This window comes from Podarcis cretensis (assembly GCF_951804945.1).
Source record: "Podarcis cretensis genome assembly, chromosome: 16".
NCBI classification, from domain to species: domain Eukaryota; kingdom Metazoa; phylum Chordata; class Lepidosauria; order Squamata; family Lacertidae; genus Podarcis; species Podarcis cretensis.
In genome coordinates this window covers 2419229-2439569 of record NC_137186.1, presented here as the reverse complement: position 1 = coordinate 2439569, position 20341 = coordinate 2419229, and the positions used below count along the sequence as shown (strand labels likewise).

The 20341-nt window shown below is 43.9% G+C and overlaps 1 protein-coding gene and 1 long non-coding RNA gene across 2 annotated transcripts; one reads left to right on the top strand and one right to left on the bottom strand.

The window, feature by feature from the left end:
* Positions 1-4204: 4204 nt before the first annotated feature.
* Positions 4205-9956, bottom strand: KRTAP1-4 (keratin associated protein 1-4; the record flags this gene model as incomplete). Its single annotated transcript, XM_079957427.1, has 3 exons — positions 4205-5286; positions 8416-8539; positions 9895-9956. 3 exons carry the CDS (start codon positions 9954-9956, stop codon positions 4849-4851), a joined length of 624 nt encoding a protein of 207 aa, XP_079813553.1. The 3' UTR covers positions 4205-4848.
* Positions 9957-14467: 4511 nt separating this feature from the next.
* LOC307205181 lies at positions 14468-19080 on the top strand. Its single transcript, XR_013833942.1, has 2 exons — positions 14468-14553; positions 17977-19080. It is a non-coding gene; the product is annotated as an uncharacterized lncRNA (long non-coding RNA).
* Positions 19081-20341: the final 1261 nt, after the last annotated feature.

The window sequence follows — 20341 nt, the reverse complement described above, 5'->3', positions numbered from 1 at the left end:
CTGCCAACCTTCTGATTGGCAAGTCCTAGGCTCTGTGGTTGAACCCACAGCATCACCCAGGGTTTAGGTACTGTAATTTTAAAGTTCCATGTAGCCTCCAGGGGTTGTCCCCACTTAGAATGAATTGCAGTAGTCAAGCCCTTGAAGGAACAAGCTGCCGGTGTAAGGAAAAAATGGAGTTAGAAGCTGCGCCTCCTGAAGACTCTCCTGGCTCTACAAGCATTGTGGTGATACTCAACATCAACCCCCTAGGATAGGCAGGTAGCACAAAAACCTTCCACTGACTGAATCTGCTTAAAAAGTCACTGCAGCCAAGGGCTGGAGATGGGTGGGGTTTCTGCCTTCTAGATCAGGCAAGTAAAAAAAAAACAGAGACTCCTAATATTTGCTTACACCAGCCCTGGCCAATCCAGTACTGCATGCCTCTACCATTAGCCAATGAAAAGGCCCATGCTCCACATTCCTATCCTCACAGTTGCCTGAAGAGGACTCTGGATTCCATTTCTCCCCTTCACGTCTTCCCACGTCCTAATCCCTGAGCATGTTACACATTATCTTTCCAGATCATTTAATCCTTCAGCAGACTTTCAAGAAAGACAGTTCTTTTTTTCCTTAATTCACTCAAGTTAAACAAAGTGCTCCTCCAGCCCACACAAGCTATTCTCCACAGCCCACACATCCTTAAACTTGCTCGGCTGCTTCCCTGGAACAACAGAGGCATCTCACCTGGAGCAGAAGGTGCACATTCAACTTGAGGAACACTTACGATACTTGAGTACAGGTTTTACATCTTAGTAGTTACACTTTGCATTCAGCGAGGGCTGTGAACCTCTGTACCCAACTAGGTGAGCTGTACACCTGTCTGCTATTATCTTATTTTATTGAATAAAATGTGTACAACTTTTGATTGCAAAAACACCACCACCACCACCTCAAACTGGCTTATAGAAAGATAAACATTGCTGGTTGCGTTCAACTAGTGTACCACCGGTGTACCTCTGTAGTGTTTCACCCTTCTATGTTACTCACATGTAACCTCCGACAAGTGTACAATTTGTGTACCTCTGTATGCGAACATGAGTTTGACCAAGCTGTGGGAGGCAGCGGAAGACAGGAGTGCCTGGTGTGCTCTAGTCCAGGGGGTCACGAAGAGTTGTACATGACTAAACAACTAAACAAGTATGCACCAAGATGAGCTGTACATTCATAAGTTATTCACATGCAATATACAATGGGTGCACAGTCTCCGCGTACACAATTAATTGACCTGTTCAACAAGTTACACTCTTTCACACTATTGTCCACATGTAGAGTCAGCTTGTATCTGTGTTCAATGTAACATGTGAACAAGCCTTTCATCTTAACTGTCTCAGGTTCCAGTTTATAGAAGTCAGAACTAGAATTTAATAATTCCAGGTCTGATCCATTCTAGTCCAGTTCTGCTCAGTTGGACTGGGTCTCTTTCTCTTTCCCATTACCTAAAATCCTTTTTATTTTATTTTTTGAACCAGAGATCCCAGGGATTCGACCAGGGATCTCCTACTTGCAAAAAAAATGTGTTCTACTCCTAAGCTGTGAGCTCTTGAAACAAGAATATAGGAAGCTGCCTTTGACTGATGATTGGTCCATCCAGTCCAGTACTGCCGACTCTGATTGGCCACTGCTTCTGAGAGTGACAGTTGAACTTAGCTATAATAGGAACATAGGAAATGCTCTGTCGCTGCATCAGGCCAATGGCCTTTCCAGTCCAGTTTCCTGTTTTCACAGTGGCCACTCAGATGCCCACAGCAGCAAATCTTTCTTTCCATATTCCCCAGAAATTGTTATTCAGAGAGATACTGCTTCCAACAGTAGAGGTAGTACACAGCAAATAAATTTAAGAAGAGTCGGCTGGATCAAACCAGTGGCCCACCTAGTCCAGCATATCACAGAAGCCAACCCGAAGCCTCAGAGGGAGAGCTGGAAACAAGATCTGAGCTCAACAGCACTCTCCTCTCTCACGATTGCTGACCACTTGGATAGCTCAGCTGGTTAGAGCATAGAGCTGGTGAGTTGCAGGTTCGATCCCCTTATGGGACAGCTGCACATTCCTGCTTTTCAGGGGGCTGGACGCTAGATGGTCCTCAGGGTTCCTTCCAACTCTACAGTTCCTTGATTCTATGAATCCACACGGCCTCCAATGGATGCAGATCATAGTGATCATGCCTATTAGCCATCTAACCTTCTTTTAAAGCCATCCAGGCTGGTGGCCATCAATGCTATTCATGGCATTGAATTTCCCAGTCTAACCCCAAAACTAAGGTTTTGTCAAGAATGTATAACTTGCTGTTGAAATGGAACACTCAAGATGAAACGGTGAAATCTGCTATGATTAAATGGGCTCAAGATGTTGGACACAACATTATGTTGGCTGACTGGGAACAGTTATGGACCACAGGTATGAAGTTCACGGCATGTAATGCCTTAAGAGAGAATATAATGAAAATGATATGCAGGTGGTACATGACACCAGTCAAGCTTGCTAAAATATATCATTTGTCTGATAATAAATGTTGGAAATGCAAAGAGACTGAAGGTACATTCTTTCACCTTTGGTGGACGTGCCCAAGGATTAAGACATTCTGGGAGATGATTTATAATGAAATGAAAAAGGTATTTAAATATGCCTTTCTGAAGAAACCAGAGGCCTTTCTCCTGGGCATGGTCGGCCAATTGGTGTCAAAGAAGGATAGAACTTTTTTTATGTATGCCACAACAGCAGCAAGAATACTCATGGCAAAGTATTGGAAGACACAAGATCTACCCACCCGGGAAGAATGGCAGATGAAGGTGATGGATTACATGGAACTGGTGGAAATGACTGGCAGAATCTGAGACCAGGGAGAAGAGTCGGCGGAAGAAGACTGGAAGAAATTTAAAGTCTATCTACAGAAACATTGTAAAATTAAGGAATGTTAGAAGGATGCTGGAATGAAGCTACGTGGTTTTAGCAGTAATGTTATAAAGGATTAAGTAAAAATGGATTGTTAACAGGTCAGAATGTAAAGTTACAATATATTAAGATAAATTAGTAAGATAAAAACAAAGAAGGAAAGGATTTGCTGAAACAACTAATGAACTAGAATACAAAAAGAGAGGTGTGAGGAGGTCAAGGAAACAAGCAAATGATAGATAAGATATGGAAAGATGGATTTGTTTTTAATTGTTTTTTTATTTTTTCTGTATTTTGTATTTTCTGTTTTTCTTTTTCTTTCTTTTTTATTCTTGTAACTTCTTGAAACACCAATAAATATTATTTTTTTTAAAAAAAGAATTTCCCAGTTTAACTATCATTATAATTCTTTCTGTTTGCAGTCTTCAGTGGATGAGTGCCACGCCTCATGCAAAGAAGTTTATCACCACCCACATGCAAGAGGGAAGTGGAACAAGGCTTGTGGGTAGGGATGGTCTGTACTGCCTTTAATTGTCCTGTTTCAGTTTTACTGGCACTCCAATTATTGGTTCAGCGTTTCCTGTGGAGTTTTTGAAAGAATGTACAGAAACTCCACACTGAAAAAGCATGCCTGGGGTACCCACCTTTTGCATAACATAAACATCTCCAAATCATTTCACTATACCTCATATGGTAAAATACCTGCTTTCTTTCCATATTTACCAAAATATATGCAATGTGTAAGCACTTTCTGCGTTGCAGAATCCAAAGGATGCACACACTGACTAGGAGTTGCATTCTGATCTGCAAGCATGTTTGGAAGCATCAGTTTGCATCGGTCAATAGTATTTGTGGTTCTCTACCTTTTATATGGCCACTGCTCTTCATGTGACCCTTGCGATTTGGGGCAGATCTACTTGACAGGGCACTGCTCACAGTTTGAGTAACAGAGGTATCAGATCATTCTTCCTGGCGAATGAGGAGGCCCCCTGCATGTGAGGACCATTTGCCAGGATATCTGAACTCCACTATGGCTTGCTCCAATCCAAGGAAGCTCTATGGCTTTAGAACCTTTCCACATGAACGTTGGCAGAATTGGGTATTTCTGCACTCCTTTGTGGCAATGGGACACTTCTATTTTGAAATCCCACATTGTGGACCAGACACCTGACTTTCTCTGTTTCTCTCCTACTCTTCCCTCTACCCCATTGTTGTTTCTGGTGGAGTTGAGTGAATCATTGTTCTTTTTTTTAAAAAAAGATACAGGAGTGATTATTATGATGCTGCAAAAGCTTTAATAGTAAATAGGGAAATCAAAAAGATACATGTTCCAACAGTAATTTATACAACAAGAACAAGAACAGTGATCAAGCAGAAGGAGAAATAAATTGATGTGCTGTGCTTTGATCCTCTGGCTCTAGCAAGTGCAAGCAAGTTGTACAAACATATTCTAGCAGGGGTGGCAGACACCCATTCAAGGACAAGTTGTAACCTCTGTCCCCAGGATTCCACATACACAAACATTTGGACGCTGGAGCTAGATCACTCTATGTGCCCCATGTTTGTGTGTCCTGTCTATGTTTGTATCCTGTGTGTGTCAATGAATGTGTCTATGTGTAAGCAGGGGTGTTGCCACAACCACCATGGGCATGGAGCCCTCCCACCCTAAGGTGGGGTTGGACAAGGGTGAATGCAGCCCCCACACTGAAAGAAGCAGCAAGGTTATCCACCAATGTGTTAGAGGATGAAACAGCAGAGAGCAAGAGACAGATACCTGGGCTTGGTTCTCACAGGTGAAGAACACCTTGAACCTCAGCCAGGTATGCACAACACCTGAAACACTATGGATTCAGGCATGGATTCTTCTTTGTCTTGACAGTTCCTGGTTGTTCAGACCATCATGGCTGAGCTTGGGTTTAGCAGGGGTACTTGCAGATGCTTTGTCTACGTCTTGGTCCACAGATGCTCCCAAGGCGTCCATAGCCCCCTCCGTAACCTCCGTAACCTCCATAACCTCCAGAAGCACATGGTGAGAAGCCTCCGACTGCCACGGGCTCACAGCTGGCAGACAGGATGGGTCCAGGGATGGTCACAACGACCTGAGGTGGTTGGATCACCACTTCAGATGGTGGGATTTGGTTGAGGCACGAGGGGTGGACTCCAGACAGCACCCCGAGGCTGCTGGCTGAGACTGCGCCACCGCCTCCAAGGCTTCCATAGCCAATGCCCCCATATCCAGAGCCAATACCACACCGTCCGAGACCAATGACAGGTTTTGAGGCGCAAGATGGGATGGCGCAGGATGGGCCACAAGATGAGATGCAGCAAGACATGTTTTGGCACGGGAGGTGAATCTGAAAGGACATGTTGAGAAAGGCCCATATTAAGCAGATGCCCATTTGGGGAATCAAGACATAATTTAGAGTAAGTCTATATATGGCAAACATGGATATTTACTTATTTAAATTATTATTAGTAGATGTCAAAGAGAAAAACAACTACCAGACTTTTAGAAGACACCTGAAGGCAGCCCTGTTTAGGGAGGTTTTTAATGTTTAATAGGTTATTGTATTTTAGTGTTCTGTTGGAAGCCACCCAGAGTGGCTGGGGAAACCCAGCCAGATGGGCGGTGTATAAATAATAAATTATTATTATTAAAGTATTATTATTATTATTATTATTATTATTATTATTATTAAATTATAAAACTGAGTTACTCACCTTCCTGCCACCCAAGCTGGTACACTATGAAGATGGATTGTATGGTTCTGGGATTCTTGAACTGACGGATCTCTGGTCAGTGATTTGGGTTGAAAGAAAAGCTGTTTGGAGGTGGGGGCTCAGTTATAAGAACATGAGAAGAGCTTGCTGGATTAGGCCAATGACCCAACTAGTCCAGCATCCTGCCCTCACTTTTTCCACTCAAATGCCTCTGTAGGAAACCAGCAGGGAGCAGCCCTCTCCTCTCTCCTGGTTTCTAGCAACTGGCATCTAGAAGCTTTGCTGCCTCCAACATTGAAGGCAGATCATAGCTATCATGGCTTGTAATCATCAAAAAGCCGTAAAAGAGGATTTATCTAATCCTATTTTAAGGTTATCTAGGTCAGTGGTCACCATTGCCTCTTGTCGGAGTGAGTTCCATAGTTTAACTATGGGCTCCTTCAACAAGTACTTTCTTGTACTGAATTGAAATTGTAATCCTTCCTTTTTTTGCCAGGTAGAGATTTTTGCATAGAAGCTAAACCTTCTTGAAAGATCTGCATTGGCTCCCAGTATGTTTCTGAGCACAATTCAAACTGTTGGTGCTGACCTTTAAAGCCCTAAATGGCCTCGGTCCAGTATACCTGAAGGAGTGTCTCCACCCCCATCGCTCTGCCTGGACACTGAGGTCCAGCTCCGAGGGCCTTCTGGTGGTTCCCTCCCTGCGAGAAGCGAAGTTACAGGGAACCAGGCAGAGGGCCTTCTCAGTGGTGGCGCCTGCCCTGTGGAACGCCCTCCCATCAGATGTCAAGGAAATAAACAACAATCTGTCTTTTAGAAGACATCTGAAGGCAGCCCTGTTTAGGGAAGCTTTTAATGTTTAACAGACCACTGTATTTTAATATTTTGTTGGAAGCCACCCAGGGTGGCTGGGGAGACCCAGCCAGATGGGCGGGATATAAATAATAAATTATTATTATTATTACTAAAGCCTCCAAGACCTCAAATCTAACTTGAAATACTCACAAGTGACTATGGGAAGGAGATGGTTAAATGTGTATGCGACAAGAAGAATAAGAAGTTCTGATAAACCTGTAACCCTCGAAGCTGCAGTGCTGCTGACAGCTGCTTGTTTTCTCTCTCTAGGAAATGCCACTGGTTAATTCCTTATCTAGAAATATGCTCATGGAATGCAGAGTACAAGCTATGCTTGTCTGAAATCTGCCTAGGGCAGAGTGCTGTGGGAGTGCATTTGGGTGGTCTAGCAATATTGCTTTGAAATAAGGTGGTATTGGCAGATTTTTATCCCTAAATTGAGGCGGACGTCTTGTTTTCTTCAACAGCTAGTTTCTGCACGCACGCACGCACACACACCTTCCTTCTTTTCCCAAGGACAACATTAACCATCTCTTGTTCCTCATCAAGTAATTTAGGACTCTATCCTCATCAGGGCATTCGGTTTTGTCCGACACCAACTCTGTTTCTGCTTGAAATTGGTTTTATTTTTGCCTCTGTCACCAAATTTGGTGGTCCTTGGGGCAGAGAAGGCAAAATGCTTGAGGCTGATGATGGATCAAGTCACCCCTGATTTTTTTGTGTGTATGTGTGGTAATTGTTTTCCACCCCCTAAACAAAGCTCCCAGTATGAACTGCAATAGTCCGTATCCAACGAAATTCTACTCAGAGCAGAGCCATTGAAATTACTGCATCTAAGTTAGTCGTGTTGATTAATTTCTTTTCTTTAGCTCTCCATACTCCTAATATGTTCATTAATTTCAGTCGGACTACTCTGAGTGGAATTAACGTTGTCTACAACCCAGTAGATCTAACGTACAATGAAATAGACAAGAATTGGGGGGTGGAGGGGGCAAATGCATGCATTAAAATAAATCACAAGAACAACATCACCTTCCACATATATGTCACAAGGCAATGCTCACAATATAATAAATAAGCTAAAAACAGTTTAAAACGGCACAGGAAAATAACAACAAGTATATAATAAAAGCAGTAAATTTGGGTAAAGAATAAAATGAGGATTCCCTGGGTACTTAGTTCCAGGTTTAGGGACAGGTACTATTTGGTGAGAGAGCCCCAGCAGAGATTTAAAATCAGAAAACATGCAGCAAAGTAAAGCGTGGAAATAAAGGCTGTTAGACCTTTAAAATATCCCCTTCTAAGTTCTTTCCAAAAAAAAAAAAATCACTTCCCTTAATATAGAAAGAGACCACATGTTTTGTAGGTTTAAAATGCTTTACTTACAAACTCTTCAAAAGGTCAGAGCCGTGCTTTTCCATACAGCAGCAAAAAAATGGCAGGCAATGCAACTGAGTTTCAAAAATGGTAAGAGTTTCTAAATTATTTGTATAGAAACACAAAGATGACTTGCTAAAGGCGCACCGTTTGAGCTGTGTGCCCAGAACAAAGAGCCTTTCAGTCCAAGATGGGGGTGTGTGACCTAGCTAAGCCTGGCAGAACAGCTTACTCTATGGCCTTAACCCCTTCATGCATTAATTAGAGTTGAGCATGTTGATTATACGAGGCTGGGTTTGCCCCACAAAAAGACCCTTGCTTGAAATCCTGGCTAGCCACTGAAAGTGCAGATGATAGCAAAACAGATGGTCTCACTCAGTATAGGGCAGCTTGCTGTGCCCCTAACATTCGGAGAGCTTCAGGTTTCCCCAGCCCTGGGTGGACTGCTTTGACCTTCAGAGAACAGAACTCAATTCACAGAACATAGAATGTATCACAGCCACTGATAGAAAGAATGTGAATGGACTTACCTGAATCTTGAGAGTGCTGAAATGAAGAGAAGTGGTGGAGAGCTCAGGGATGCTGTTGAACGTGTCATGGTGCCTTTTATATCCTTCCAGAGGAATTCTAATGGGTGTGATACATGATCTGTGCCTGAGGATTTAATTATTTCACAACTAGTTGTTTCCTGAAAATGTTATCTGCATGTTTAATCTTAAACCCCTATGCATTAAATAATGGTACGTTACAAATTATTATGCGGTGGGGATTTTTGTTTTTGCCACCTTTGCTCATTTTAGTTCCACCCTAACCTATTTCTTTCCCTCTATTATACCATGCTTATCTCTCTGTTTTTAAATGATCAAGGTTTGGATGTTCCCGTAAAAGTGCGGCATCCATCCTGGCCTTTGGCAAAAAGGTTACAAGTCAAACTGGCTATGCGGCCCACATCTTCTGGGAACCAAAACCATTGTCCGCATCCTGGATTTGGAGTGTGCATAATTTTTTGCACGACAGCACAAATGGGTTGTCTGTTATGTGAAACTCGAGACAAACATCTTTTCTGGGAGTCCATAATGGAACTCTGATGAATCAGATCAAACGCCTAGTTTGTCCAACATCCTGGTTCTCACAGTGACCAACAAGATGTCCATGGGAAGCCCACAAGCAACAGTGTTCTCCCCACTTGTGAACCTCAGAAACTAGCATTCAGGGGCATATTGCCTCCAACCGTGGAGGTAGAATCTAGTCATCATGACCAGTAGCCTTAGCTTCCATGGATTTGTTGAATCTCTTTTAAAGCAAACCAGGTTGGTGGCCATCACTGCCTCATGTGGAACCAAATTCCTTATGAGCTGTGTTTCTTGTGTTTTCTCTGTATCTTCCAACTTTCATCTTTGTTAGATGGCCCTGCTGGATTCTATCATTATGACTTCTGATCCCATTTACATCACAGACTTGTAGAGTTGGAAGGGTCATCTTGTCCAACCCTCTGCAATGCAGGAAGCTCAACCAAAACATTCATGGCAGATGGCCATCCAACCTCTGCTTAAAAACCTCCAAGGAAGGAGAGTTCACAACCTCCTAAGGGAGACCACTGAATGACAGCTTAAAACTTGGCAGGTGCAGACCCAGAAAGAATCCCACCTGTGTCAGGGACTGGGCAGGTGAGGAGGACTAGTGGAGACTGCCACCTCAAGAGGCTTCCAGAGAAGGTCTGAGACAGGTCAAACCTCAGAAGAAGAAAGGAGCTGGGAAATAATGTATGGTGAAGAACAGGAGAAGGGGTAACAGGTGCACTAGCCCTGAACAGAGACAGGAGTCAGATGTGTTAGAAACAGTACAGCAGCCAAGTCACATGCTTTCTCTGGACACTGTGTTAGACCTTACCCTAGAACTCTAGAACCAGGCATTTCCTGCATGTCACAGAGCAGAAAGCCAAACAGAGACAGAGGGATTCCCTTAGTGGCCACCATAGACAGCAGGACGGCTCTGAGAGATAGGAGTACCTGCTGGAGATGGGGAGAAGGCACTCTGAGCAACAGTTCAAGATTGGGGAAGCACATTCCATGGTCTCCATGTATTTCTGTTGATTTAAGTAAAAGAACTGAAAGACATTCTCTGCGTCTCTGATTTCACCAGGCAGTTAGCCTAGTGAGCTGTTGATGGCTTCCTCAGAACAACCTGTGAATCAACCAGCCAATTGTTGATTTCACAATAAAATGTATACATCCATTAATGTACAAAAGAAGATGCACCTATAGGAACATAGGAATCTGTCTGAAACCAAATCAGATCATTGGTCCATCTATCTCAATATTCTCTAGCAGTGTCTCTCCATCATTTCAGATAGCAGGCATTTCCAGCCCTATCTAGAGATGCTGGGGATTGAACCTGAGACCTTCTGCATGCAAGACACATGCTCTACCACTGGGCTATGGCCCTCTCCTGGATCTACTATGTGTGTGACTAACATTGGATACAATTCTAAGTCTACAGTACCATTTATAATTTACAAGATTTATATTCCACTTTTTTCCAGCATGGACCTCAAAGTGCCTTATGTAGAACCAGTAAGTTGGAGAGGTCCTTGTAGCTTATACTCTTTAAACCTCTCCTGAATGCAGAAAGATCCTTAGCTAGAGCTGCACAGCCTCTGTTTGAAGATCTTCAACAAGGGCAAATCCAGCACTCCTCTAGATAGGCGATCCCAATATCAATCAGCACATATCAAGAAGGTGCTTTGTAACGTTCAAACTGAAATCTACCCATTGGTGTCTTAAACCCACTGGGTTGCGTGCAACTCTAGTTGAAATGACTAACTTAGGTTCATGCATTTCAATGGTTTTATTCTCAGTAGTGATGTAATTAGAGATCTCATGTCACTTTGTTCAGTTTCTGTGATTTAGTGAACTTATCCCACTTCATATTTCTTCGTCCCAGTGCACTGAGATAGGATTCATAACTGCTATCAGAAGTAATACCCACCTATATAGCAATCACTTGCCAAGTAATTTAAACATTAAAGTCCTTAAGTTTAGTATATTCAGTGTGGTGGAATGGGTAGAGTGTTAGACTAGGACCTGGGAGACCAGGGTTCAAATCCTTACTTAACCATGAAGCTCACTGGGTGTGAATTTGGGGCCAGCCTCTGCCTCTCAGCCCAAACTATCTCACAGGCTCATTGGGGGAATAAATGAGAAGGGGGGAGAACCATGAGTGCCTTGAGCACCGTGGGGGGAAAGGTGGGATATAAATGCAATAAACAGATAAATGAGTTTCATGTTTATGAGCAAACACACCAAGTAGTGATTTAAATGAGAAGGAAAGGAAATGTAATGAGGCAGCCACTGGCAATCTGAATGTCGCTGGAATATATATATATATATATATATATATATATATATATGTGTGTGTGTGTGTGTGTGTGTGTGTGTGTATGTATATAATGTTGTTGTCGTTTAGTCGTGTCCCACTGTTTGTGACTCCCATGGACCAGAGCACGCCAGGCCCTCCTGTCTTCCACTGCCTCCCGCAGTTTGGTCAAACTCATGCTGGTGGCTTCAAGAACACTGTCCACCATCTCGTCCTCTGTCATCCCCTTCTCCTTGTGCCCTCCATTGTTCCCAGCATCAGGGTCTTTTCCAGGGAGTCTTCTCTTCTCATGAAGTGGCCAAAGTCTTGGAGCCTCAGATTCAGGATCTGTCCTTCCAGTGAGCACTCAGGGCTGGTTTCCTTCAGAATGGAGAGGTTGGATCTTCTTGCAGTCCATGGGACTCTCCAGAGTCTCCTCCAGCACCAGAATTCAAAAGCATCAATTCTTTGGCGATCAGCCTTCTTTATAGTCCAGCTCTCACTTCCATACATCACTACTGGGAAAACGAGAGAGAATCCTTGTGTGTGCCTAGAGGGGTGAGAACAGCCAAGTAATTCAGAGAGATAAAGGGAGCCTACCATAGCAGAATTGACATTAGAATATTTACATAATTTTTGGAGGAAAGTATGGTCCAGGGCTCTGGAATCTCACAAATACTCTTTCAATGCTCAATCGCTTCATTGAGGGCATGACACAGCGAATCATGCAATAGTTCCTAAGTGATTTCATAAAGGGTGAACTTTGTATGCATCCCTAACTTGGAGTAGAACTTGGCTGAATGAAACTTAAAAAGGACCCCTGACCATTAGGTCCAGTCATGGACGACTCTGGGGTTGCAGTGCTCATCTTGCTTTATTGGCTGAGGGAGCCGGCGTACAGCTTCCGGGTCATGTGGCCAGAGCAGCGCACGGAAACGCCGTTCACCTTCCCGCCGTAGCGGTACCTATTTATCTACTTGCACTTTGACGTGCTTTCGAATTGCTAGGTTGGCAGGAGCTGGGACCGAACAACAGGAGCTCACCCCATTTTGGGGATTCGAACCGCCGACCTTCTGACCGGCAAGTCCTAGGCTCTGTGGTTTAACCCACAGCGCCACCCGCGTCCCTGAATGAAACTTAGTTTGCTTCAATCATCTGTCAGGGATTCTTTAGCTATGATTCCTGCAATGCATGGGGTTGAATTAGATGCTGACACGTTGGGTTCCTTCCAACTCTATCATTCTACGATTGTGACCCACAATCCAATCCATTCTGTTAAGCTTGATTGCTATTATGGATTATTTCAGGTATCTTCTCCATTTGGGAACATAGGATGCAGCCTTATATTGAGCCAGAACATTGCTCCATTCAGCTCAGTATTAACCAACACTGACTGGTAGTGGCTCCTCAGTGTTCCACCCATACCTGAAGATGCTAGAGATTTATCCTGGGACCTTCTACATGCAAACAAGGTTCACTCTGAGCTACGTCCCATCCTCATGGTGCACTTAACACGCTGCCAGGATTCTTCAGAGGAAGCCATGTGCAACTGGAGTTGTAGTCAGCTTAATTCTACTCAGAGTTGACTCACTGACATTGATGGATTAGTTAGTGATGCCTCTTAATTTAAGAACATAAATGCTGGATGAGGCCAATGACCCATCTAGTCCAACATCCTGTTCTCACAGTGGCCACCCAAATGCCTCTGGGAAATTGTCGAGCAGAACCCAAATACAAGAGCCACTCTCCCCTCTGACGGCTTCGGACAACTGATATTCAGAAGCGTTACTGCCTCCCACCCAATTTTAATGGGTCTGTTCTGGGTGTCACTAATGTTGGACACCACCCATTAGATTTAACTGTGCCCTCCATGGCGGCAGAGAATGTCACAACGCTTCTGGTCTTTGAAAGGTGCTGAAGGTTCCCAGCTGAACTTCCACCTAGGCCTTGACGAAACCATACTTATTCAGCAGTTGCATGTATTAGGTTTAGGCCAGGGTAGACAACCTCTGGGTGTTGCAGGACCCAATCTCTCCTCCTACATGACAATTGGCTATGCTGTCTGGGACTGGTGGGAGCTTGGTTCCAAAAACATCTGGAGGTCCACAGATTGCTCACCACTGCTTTATAGTAACAGATGTTCTGGTGTAGGGTAAAGTTGGATCCCGGTAAACCCTGGGTTTAGAAATGCAGGTCCATCCATGATAGCATTAGGTGAGGTATTGAATATCTGCCCGAATGATCAACAGATCCCTTCAAGTTTAAAGCCCTTGGATTTCAAGGTCAAAATTGCTACATGCAAAATAAAAAAATTGAATGTAGAGCTCAATTTTGGATTCATCCCTCCTCATTCCTGCAAATTCTGAATCTCTGTGAATATTCATTTCATCTGTACAATGTCCTAGCATGTGATGTAGTGACTAGAGTGTTGGACCTAGCAGAGGTAAAGGTAAACGTAAAAGGACCCCTGACCATTAGGTCCAGTTGTGGCCGACTCTGGAGTTGTGCGTTCATATCACTTTATTGGTCGAGGGAGCCAGCGTACAGCTTCCGGGTCATGTGGCCAGCATGACTAAGCCGCTTCTGGCGAACCAGAGCAGCACACGGAAACATCGTTTACCTTCCCACCGGAGCGGTACCTATTTATCTACTTGCACTTTGACATGCTTTCGAACTGCTAGGTTGGCAGGAGCAGAGACCGAGCAACAGGAGCTCACCCAAAGTTCAAATCCTCACTCATTGGGTGGTCTTGGGCCAGCCATTGCCTCTCAGCCTAACCTACTTCTCAGGGTTGTTGTGGGCATTGAATGAGGAGGGGGAGAGCCACACATGCCGCCTTGAGCTTCTTGGAGGAAGGTGGCATAAAAATGCAATAAATAAATGAAGAGAGATCTAAATTAAAATCTTATTTTTGAATATTTGATAAATGCATTGAATGCAAAACTCAGGTTTGAACACCAGCCTTGCTTCTGGCTCATGATGTATTTGCTGAATAGATAGTTTCACCCGTGTGCGTTTCCTGTTTACCACACAATTTAAACGATGGGAAAGGGGACAATAGAACATGAAATTAAAGGAAGTTTAAAATATGTGAACCTGATGAACAACTAATAGCAGAAAATTATTCAATTAGCATGGGGGGGAAATCAAGATACAGATAGCAAAACAAGCCAAAAAGTAATTAAATCCTTGGGCAGAAATGTTGTCACCTATCATTAACCTGTCACAGAACTGTTATAAAAGCACTCCATCGTTTCCATTTCTTCAGCAACAGCTCACCACAAGACACTCGTTCCTTCTCTTCGGTCGACTAGGTAAGTCCATTTTTTTTGCTCACTCTCATTCCATCTTTAGCTTGGTGTGTTTGCGTTTATAGCAGAAGTCTTCTTCTTCTTCTTCTTCTTCTTCTTCTTCTTCTTCTTCTTCTTCTTCGGCAAACCCTCTTAGCAGAGTAAGATTGTCTTCCATAAATACGGTTTTAACAATGAGTCCGTAAGTGACTGTGGAGGCCAATTCTGGATCCACACATCCTTCCACAGTGGGGCCATTGGTTTCTGGGAAACTTTGGCCCTCCAATTGTTGGCCACACTAGCTGGGGTGGATGGGAGCTGGAGCCCAACCACCTCTGGAGGTCCACAGGATTTACACCTCTGTAAGCACATTTAATATGTGGTCCCTGATTGGTTTGGATGTATGTCTAGGGCAGCAGTGAGGATCCTGTGGCCCTCCAATTGTTCCTGGACATTTGTTCCCATGACATTTGGCCAGGCTGGCTGGGGATGATGGGAGCTGGAGCGCAGCAACACTTGGATGGCCACTGGTTGCCCAATCCTGGTGCCTCATTGCCAGCTAAACAGAAACCTTTGTGGGTCTTCTTCTATGCTGGTAATGTGCTTTCCTTAGGATTCTTTACTTGCCTCCCATATTCCCCGGCATAATTCTTCTTGTTCAGTAAATGTGCGGCAGATACTGGCAGAGAGCATTGGGTCATACTAATATTTTAATAAGAGAATTTCATTTATAAAAAGATAGAGTGAGAGAGAAAAAAGAATAGAAGGGGAAAAGTGATTGAGAATGAAAAGGATAAAATTCTGTTTTCATTACCATACAGTTGTGTATATTCTTGTTATCCTAATACACATATAACTGTCAATAATCTAATATATTCTGTGTAAACTCATTCCAAATATCATTGTATTTATCCAAAGAAAGTCTGAGTCTATAAGCTGTCTATCTATATGTTGCCAAATGTTACCATTTCTCAAGCCATTGATTAAGGAGAATCGTAGCTCTATTCTTCCAATTCATCAGTATCAGTCTCTCGCCACCATTAGGTCACGCAGAATCCATTTTCGCTGTCCTGTTGTCAATTTCCATACAATGGGTATATAGTTCAAGAGCATATTCACCTCTGAAAACCTTAAATTTTCCCATAGTGTCTTGTTTGTGTAGTCTAGCATGTTCTCCCAGAACTTAGTAAGTGTGGGACACAGTAAAAGCATGTGTTTCAATAAAGCATTGTCCATATTACATCTCCAACCAAGAGCTACATTAGATAGTCCTTTCTTATACAAGAGAAGGTTGGGTAGCAAAAGAACATAGGGTGTAGACCCACAACATTCAAGTCAGGCCCAGTTCAAATTGTCCCAGCCCCCTGGACCATTCTCCATCAATTAACAAGAAAAAAAGGCGTTCAAAAATTATCAATGGTGAATGATGGGCAGGGGGAGGTAAAATTCTAAAACATGGGAAGGATGGTTTTTGTTGTTGCACCTCCTTTGTTTTCAAGGTGGTCAAAGGGTGAGTGTACTTTCTTCCATTCTACAAACGATCTCTCTGTGGGGTGTGTGCTCTGCAGCTTCTCTATTTCATGAATTCTGTTTGGCAGCCTCGGCTGGGGTTTACTGTAAACCAGCGGCCCAACAACTCCTAAAAAGGGCCACCAGTTCATCATCCCTGTTGGAGATGCTGTTTCGTGAAGCCCAGTGGTGGAACACAGGTCCTGTCTCCATATAAAGCACTGTTGAGGGAAGCTGATGACTCTTCCTGCAGTCCATTGACTACTGCTTCCATCGTCATCCTTGGTCATCTGCCCTACTGGATGGGAGCAATGGGAGCTGGACTCCAGTAACAGCTAGAGAGGGCTATATTGTACTCCTGGTACAATACACAGCAACTGTTGCCCCTTGAACTGTGTGAAGGTTTTCCCTAGATAAACTCACATTCCCTTTCTAAGGAAAAAGAAAACTTCTGTCTGCCAAGATTTCAGAGTTTCAGTCTATATTCTTGTTATTTTTTCATAGCATTTTAACACTTTTCATTATTTTATACATAAATTGCATTGTGACGATGGTTTAGAAGGTGATTATTACTATTCTTAGTATTGCTTTACTTTATTACTTGCCCTTCATCCTATAATCCATGGTGGTTTACAACAATTTAAAATGCAACATTAGAAAGCAATTGGGGGGGGGGGCACTTACAATTAGAAAAAACTACTTCCAGAAAAAATAACATCTAAAAAAATTAACGATAGCATCCAACAAAAGTAGCAAATGCTTAGACAATTGTTTATATTATATTTATATGTCCTATTAATAAATAGATGATGATTGTGATAAACCCACCACCACTCAAGCTCCTCTGATTTTAACAGCTGCATAGTAGCTAGAAATTTCTTTCAGCTCTTGCTGCTTCACCTGGCAGAAATATTAAAAGGGCAAGCTCCACTTATAAACTTGCAAACTTCTCATAGGCAAGCTTTTAAAAAAGCTTCCCCTTTAAGTGGTATTTAGGCAAAACTCTAATTAAACTTGCAAGAATGTGAAAACACTGGGTTTTTTTGTTTTTTTAAAGTGAGGAGTTAAGGCAATTGTGGGCAACCTGTCACTCTCGAGATATTGTTGGAGTGCAACTCCTATCAGTCCCCAGCCAGCAGGTCAGTTGTCAGGGATGATAGGAGATGCGGCCAAGAAACACTGGGAGAGATTGCCACTCTTTACTAGACACTGACTGTCCCCCTCTCTTGACATTTTTCTATTTAAGGGACTACCTCAAACAGGGCTTAGAATTAGTCAGGGCAACAACCACTGAGAAACAGGCATGCTGGGCCTCTCTGGGCTTAGGGTCCAGATGTTGCTACAGAAGAAGGTCCAAACAATCAGGGATGCAAGGAAGAGTCTTTGTGTATAATCTTAAGCAACAAGGCAGTCCATTCATGAGAAAGTGGATGTTTAAGGATACAGCGGTACCTTGGGTTACAGACGCTTCAGGTTACAGACTCCGCTAATCCAGAAATAGTACCTCGGGTTAAGAACTTTGCTTCAGGATGAGAACAGAAATTGCGTGGTGGCAGCAGTGGGAGGCCCCATTAGCTAAAGTGCTTCAGGTTAAGAACAGTTTCAGGTTAAGAATGGACCTCCGGAACTAATTAAGTTCTTAACCCGAGGTACCACTGTATTGGTCCTTAATCCACATCATTCAACAATTTTGCAGAGTCCAACATCCCCACCTGGTGGGAAGGAGTGGTACTGTTTAGGGGTGGCTTCAATGAAACACTGGTTTTTCTCCCTATATACATAAGAATGTAACAAGTCATCAGGGTCTGCATAGACATGGGAGTTTGGCAAGCTATTTAAGGGGGACTGGAGAGTGCCACAAGCAGGGACAGAACCCCTAGTTATTGTTTTTCCCAAATTAGCCTAACTCTTCCTTAATGTTTGTGTCTTTTCCCCCAGATTCATCCCCAGAACTCAACATGTCTTGTTGCATCCCACCTTGTGGACCTTCATGCACCATCCCATCCTGCGCCTCTACTCCAGTAGTTGGCCTTGGACCGTGTGGGCCTACCTCTGGCATCGGCGGTGGCCTCATTGGCGGCGGCATCATCGGTGGTGGTGGTGTGTCAGCAAGCAGTCTCGGCATCTATCCTGGTGCCCAGGTTGGATGCACCACCCAGATCCCACCATCCGAAGTGGTGATCCAGCCACCTCAATATGTTGTGACCATCCCTGGAGCCATCCTGTCTGCCAGCTGTGAGCCCATGGCAGTCGGAGGCTACTCACCATGTGCTTCTGGAGGTTACGGAGGTTACGGATTAGGTTACGGAGGGGGCTATGGACGCCTTGGGAGCATCTGTGGACCAAAACGTAGACAAAGCATCTGCAAGTACCCCTGCTAAACCCAAGCTCAGCCATGATGGTCTGAACAACCAGGAACTGTCAAGACAAAGAACAATCCATAGCGTTTCAGATATTGTACATACCTGGAATTCTGGCTGAGGTTCAAGGTGTTCTTCACCTGTGAGAACCAAGCCCAGGTATCTGTCTCTTGCTCTCTGCTGTCTCATCCTGTAACACAGTGGTGGATAACCTTGCTGCTTCTTTCAGTGTGGGGGCTGCATTCACCCTTGTCCAACCCCACCTTAGGGTGGGAGGGCTCCATGCCCATGGTGGTTGTGGCAACACCCCTGCTTACACATAGACACATTCATTGACACACACAGGATACAAACATACAAAGGACACACAAACATGGGGCACACAGAGGGACAGTGTTCAGTCTCCTTTAAAACATGTTTGTGTTTGCTGTCACCACCAAAATTTGTGGAATCCTGGGGACAGGGGTTACAACTTGTCCTTGAATGGGTGTCTGCCACCCCTGCTAGAATATGTTTCTACAACTTGCTTGCACTCGCTAGAGCCAGAGGATCAAAGCACAGCGCATCAATTTATTTCTCCTGCTTGATCACTGTTCTTGTTCTTGTTGTATAAATTACTGTTGGAACATGTATCCTTTTGATTTCCCTATTTACTATTAAAGCTTTTGCAGCATCATAATAATCACTCCTGTATCTTTTTTTTTTTTAAAAAAAGAACAATGATTCACTCAACTCCACCAGAAACAACAATGGGGTAGAGGGAAGAGTAGGAGAGAAACAAAGAAAGTCAGGTGTCTGGTCCACAATGTGGGATTTCAAAATAGAAGTGTCCCATTGCCACAAAGGAGTGCAGAAATACCCAATTCTGCCAACGTTCATGTGGAAAGGTTCTAAAGCCATAGAGCTTCTTTGGACTGGAGCAAGCCATAGTGGAGTTCAGAAATCCTGGCAAATGGTCCTCACATGCAGGGGGCCTCCTCATTCGCCAGGAAGAATGATCTGATGCCTCTGTTACTCAAACTCCCAACAGTGTCCTGTCAAGTAGGTAAAGGTAAAGGTAAAGGTCTTGACAGACTCTGGGGTTGTGCGCCACGTGGCCAGCGTGACGAAGCTGCATCTGGCAAGCCAGCGCAGCACACGGAACGCCGTTTACCTTCCTGCTGGTAAGCGGTCCCTATTTATCTACTTGCACCCGGGGGTGCTTTCGAACTGCTAGGTTGGCAGGCGCTGGGACCGAACGACGGGAGCGCACCCTGCCGCGGGGATTCGAACCGCCGACCATGCAATCAGCAAGTCCTAGGCACTGAGGTTTTACCCACAGCGCCACCCGCGTCCCCTATATAGAAGGTAGAGAACCACAAATACTATTGACCGACCCAATCTGATGCATTCAAACATGCTTGCCGATCAGAATGCAACTGCTAGTCAGTGTGCACATCCTTTGGATTCTGCAACACAGAAAGTGCTCACAAAGTGCATATATTTTGGTAAATATGGAAAGAAAGTAGGTATTTTACCATATGAAGTATAGTGAAATGATTTGGAGATGTTTATGTTATGTTAAAGGTGGGTACCCTAGTCAGTGTGGTGTAGTGGTTAAGAGCGGTGGACTCATAATCTGGTGAACTGGGTTCGCTTCCCCGCTCCTCCACATGCAGCTGCTGGGTGACCTTGGGCCAGTCACACTTCTCTGATGTCTCTCAGCCCCACTCACCTCACAGAGTGTCTGTTGTGGGGAAGGAAGGGAAAAGAGAATATTAGCCGCTTTGAGACTCCCTAGGGTAGTGATAAAGTGGGATATCAAATCCAAACTCTTCTTCTTCATCATGCTTTTTAAGTGTGGAGTTTCTGTACATTCTTTCAAAAACTCCACGGGAAAAGCTGTACCAATAATTGGAGTGGCAGAAAAACAGGACAAGAAAAGGCAGTACAGACCATCCCTA